The 3,680-nt window shown below is 49.3% G+C and overlaps 1 gene segment (V, D, J or C); it reads left to right on the forward strand.

Annotated features, from left to right (window-relative positions):
- Nucleotides 1-1,660: 1,660 nt before the first annotated feature.
- Nucleotides 1,661-2,403, forward strand: LOC120380933. The segment is given in 2 exon segments: nucleotides 1,661-1,895; nucleotides 2,070-2,403. Coding segments are annotated over 2 exon segments (345 nt in total).
- The last annotated feature ends 1,277 nt before the right edge of the window (nucleotides 2,404-3,680 follow it).

The raw sequence follows: 3,680 nt of genomic DNA on the forward strand, positions 1-3,680 counted from the left end.
CGCCGCCTGCGCAGCCAGACGCAGTGAGGCAGTTTTGGAGGCTCAGGTGAGAGGCAGTTACCCAGCATGCAGAGCGAGACAGAGAGGGAGAAAGAAAAAAAAAACAGGAGTACTTGTGGCACCTTAAAGACTAACAAATTTATTTAAGCATGAGCTTTCGTGAGCTAAAGCTCACTTCTTCGGATGCATAGAATGGAACACACAGACAGGAGATATTTATACATACAGAGAACATGGAAAGGTGGAAGTATGCATACCAACAGGCAGAGTCTAATCAATTGAGATGAGCTATCGTTAGCAGGAGGAAAAAAACTTTTAGAAGTGATAATTAAGATGGCCCATAGAAGGTGTGAGGAGAACTTAACATAGGGAAATAGATTCAATTGGTGTAATGACCCAACCATTCCCAGTCTTTGTTTAAACCACAGTTAATTGTATCTAGTTTGCATATTAATTCAAGTTCAGCAGTCTCTCTTTGGAGTCTGTTTTTGAAGTTTTTTTGTTGCAAAATTGCCACCTTCAAGTCTGTCACTGAGTGGTTAGAAAGGTTGAAGTGTTCTCCCACTGGTTTTTGAATGTTATGATTCCTGATGTCAGATTTGTGTCCATTTATTCTTTTGCGTAGAGACTGTCCGGTTTGGCCAATGTACATGGCAGAGGGGCATTGCTGGCACATGATGGCATATATCACGTTGGTAGATGTGCAGGTGTACGAGCCCCTGATGGTGTGTCTGATGTGATTAGGTCCTGTGATGGTGTCACTTGAATGGATATGTGGACAGAGCTGGCATCGGGCTTTATTGCAAGGATAGGTTCCTGGGTTAGTGTTTATGTTGTATGGTGTGCGGTTGCTGGTGAGTATTTGCTTCAGGTTGGGAGGCTGTCTATAAGCAAGGACTGGCCTGTCTCCCAAGATCTGTGAGAGTGAGGATCATCTTTAAGGATAGGTTGTAAATCTTTGATGATGCGCTGGAGAGGTTTTAGTTGGGGGCTGTAGGTAATGGCTAGTGGTGTTCTGTTATTTTCTTTTTTAGGCCTGTCCTGTAGTAGGTGGCTTCTGGGTACTCTTCTGGCTCTGTCAATCTGTTTTTCACTTCAGCAGGTGGGTATTTTAGGTTTAAGAATGCTTGATAGAGATCTTGTAGGTGTTTATCTCTGTCCAAGGGATTGGAGCAAATACGGTTGTATCTTAGAGCTTGGCTGTAGACAATGGATCGTGTGGTGTGTCCGGGATGGAAGCTGGAGGCATGTAAGTAAGTATAGCGGTCAGTGGGTTTCCGGTATAGGGTGGTATTTATGTGACCATCGTTTATTAGCACAGTAGTGTCTAGGAAATGGACCGCTTGTGTGGATTGGTCTAGGCTGAGGTTGATGGTGGGATGGAAATTGTTAAAATCTCGGTGGAATTCCTCGAGGGCTTCTTTTCCATGAGTCCAGATGATGAAGATGTCATCAATGTAGCGCAAGTAGAGTAGGGGTGTTAGGGAACGAGAGTTAAGGAAGCGTTGTTCTAAGTCAGCCATAAAGATGTTGGCATACTGAGGGGCCATGCGGGTACATAGCAGTGCCACTGACTTGAAGATATATATTGTCCCCAAATGTGAAATAGTTGTGGGTGAGGACAAAGTCACAAAGTTCAGCCACCAGGTTAGCCGTGTTTGTGCGGTTACTCCCCCGCCCCAGTCCCTCACACCTCCAGCTCCGGCAGCAGCATCTTTGCCTGTTGTTTAGTCCTCGCCGCTATAGGAAACGGGCAACGCTTCGCTCTCGCCCGTTTCCGCCGGGGCAAGGCAGCGAGACCAGGGCTGATCCCCGGCGAGGCGCAGAGACACCGAGATTCCCTGTGACGATGGTACCGATGCTGGGCTCGGCGCTTGTGCTGGTTTTTGTTTCAGGTCAGTAAGTTCACAAATGTTCCAATCTCTCTCTCCCCTTCCGCGTTCCCCCGTCTGAGCTCTTCTAACCCCCCCCCCCCACAGTCACAGGGAGAGGACGGGGGTTGGCGACATAAAAACCACTGGAAGTTTCCCGCCCACTAAATTAATTCTCTGGGGCGTTTTCTCTCCTAGGCGCCCCGGGCAGAGCCGAGATCCTGCAGCCGCGCTCCGCAGAACACGCGGAGGGAGCCGAACTGAACCTCACCTGCTCTCACGGTTCCATCACCACCGAAACTATAGTTTGGTACCGGCAGTTCCCGAACCGAGGGCCCCAGTATATAGTCTCGGGATACCAGGGAATCTTTAACAGCATCGACCCAGAGGGAGCTTTGCACGTTCCGGCAGACAGAAAATCCAGCACATTGTCCCTGCGCAGGGCGAGGCTGGCAGACGCAGCGGTGTATTATTGTGCTCTGAGCGACACAGTGTGACAGCCAGGGGCGGTTCCTGCACAATAAGTATCTCACTCCGGTGTGTGGGGGGGATGTGGGGTGTGTTTCCGGGTGGAGGGTTGGAAGCAAGGGTGATCAGAGAAGAAAAAATAAATTAATAAAACAATTAGGGCCAAATCTAGAAAGGTCTCTGTGCGTCTAATTATTAACCGAGGCGACTAGTGAGATTTGATACTTTGGAGAGAAATCAGAAGCCCAATAAAACGGTAAAACCATGGCACAAAACCCCGTTGCACGTCTCCAAAGATAAAACTGCACCTTCGCCCTGCGCAGGGTGCGGCTGGCCGACGCAGCGGTGCATTACTGTGCTCGGAGCGACACAGTGGGACAGCCAGGGGCGCCCCCGCCCCCGCGTACAATGAATCCCCTACTGCGGGGCTGGGTGCTCGTGTGTGTCCGTGCGGCGGGAGACAGGGGGGCGCTGGCAGAGAGAGGGGAAGGGCGAACTAAGAAGCCAGAAAGGAGGAAGATAACATTTGAGCGGGGTGGGTTCTAAAGAAGTCTAGAGAGATGTTGAAGCCAGTTCAGTGGCATTTGGGCGCCAAACTCCCCCAGGTTCCTTGGAAAATCTGAATTTAGAGCCTGAGCCCGAGACAGCTTAAGTCAAAGGAGGGACTCGTGTTGAGGTCAATGTGTTTTGGGTCACGCTGTGAACCTCCGTCGGTTTATGTGAGAAGGGGTCCATAGATGGTCAGACAGAGAAACCTTATAGCACCAGCTTCCAATTGCATTTGTGAAGTGGCCACAGATATTGCTAGAAACAATGACTGGCAAGTGTACCAAATCACAGACTGCAAAACGAAACTCCCCGCATTTAGCGTCTAAATCAATAAGATTGCACTTCACCACCTTGTAACGCCAGTCTTTTGCTAAGAACCCGGCCCGCCAGAGTTAGACCAGAGTTGCGGTGATGGGACACAGATCAGAACCTCGCCCGATGTCTTTTACAGCATGTTTCCGGCTGCAGGAAATCCTGGTACGATTTTCCAAGATTTATGCGGTGATTTGTTTTATTGACAAAAATATTTTCATATAAAGGGTGTAAATTCATGCATTTATTAAGTCCCATAAATATAACGGGGATAATATCGCGTCGGGCTTGGTTTGCACAGCATGGGGGGTATAACACTGCACAGGGGTAGAAACGGAAAGATCCTCCCAGACACGAGAAGAGCAGAAGGAACTGAACTTGGTAGAAAAAGAGTCTCTGCCACCCTCGGTGTGTGTGAGCACCTCAACGCCGGAGATGCAGCTCTGCCCTACTGCGTACCTCACAGCACAGTGATACACG

The sequence above is a fragment of the Mauremys reevesii genome, linkage group 13 (assembly GCF_016161935.1).
Source record: "Mauremys reevesii isolate NIE-2019 linkage group 13, ASM1616193v1, whole genome shotgun sequence".
NCBI classification, from domain to species: Eukaryota; Metazoa; Chordata; order Testudines; family Geoemydidae; genus Mauremys; species Mauremys reevesii.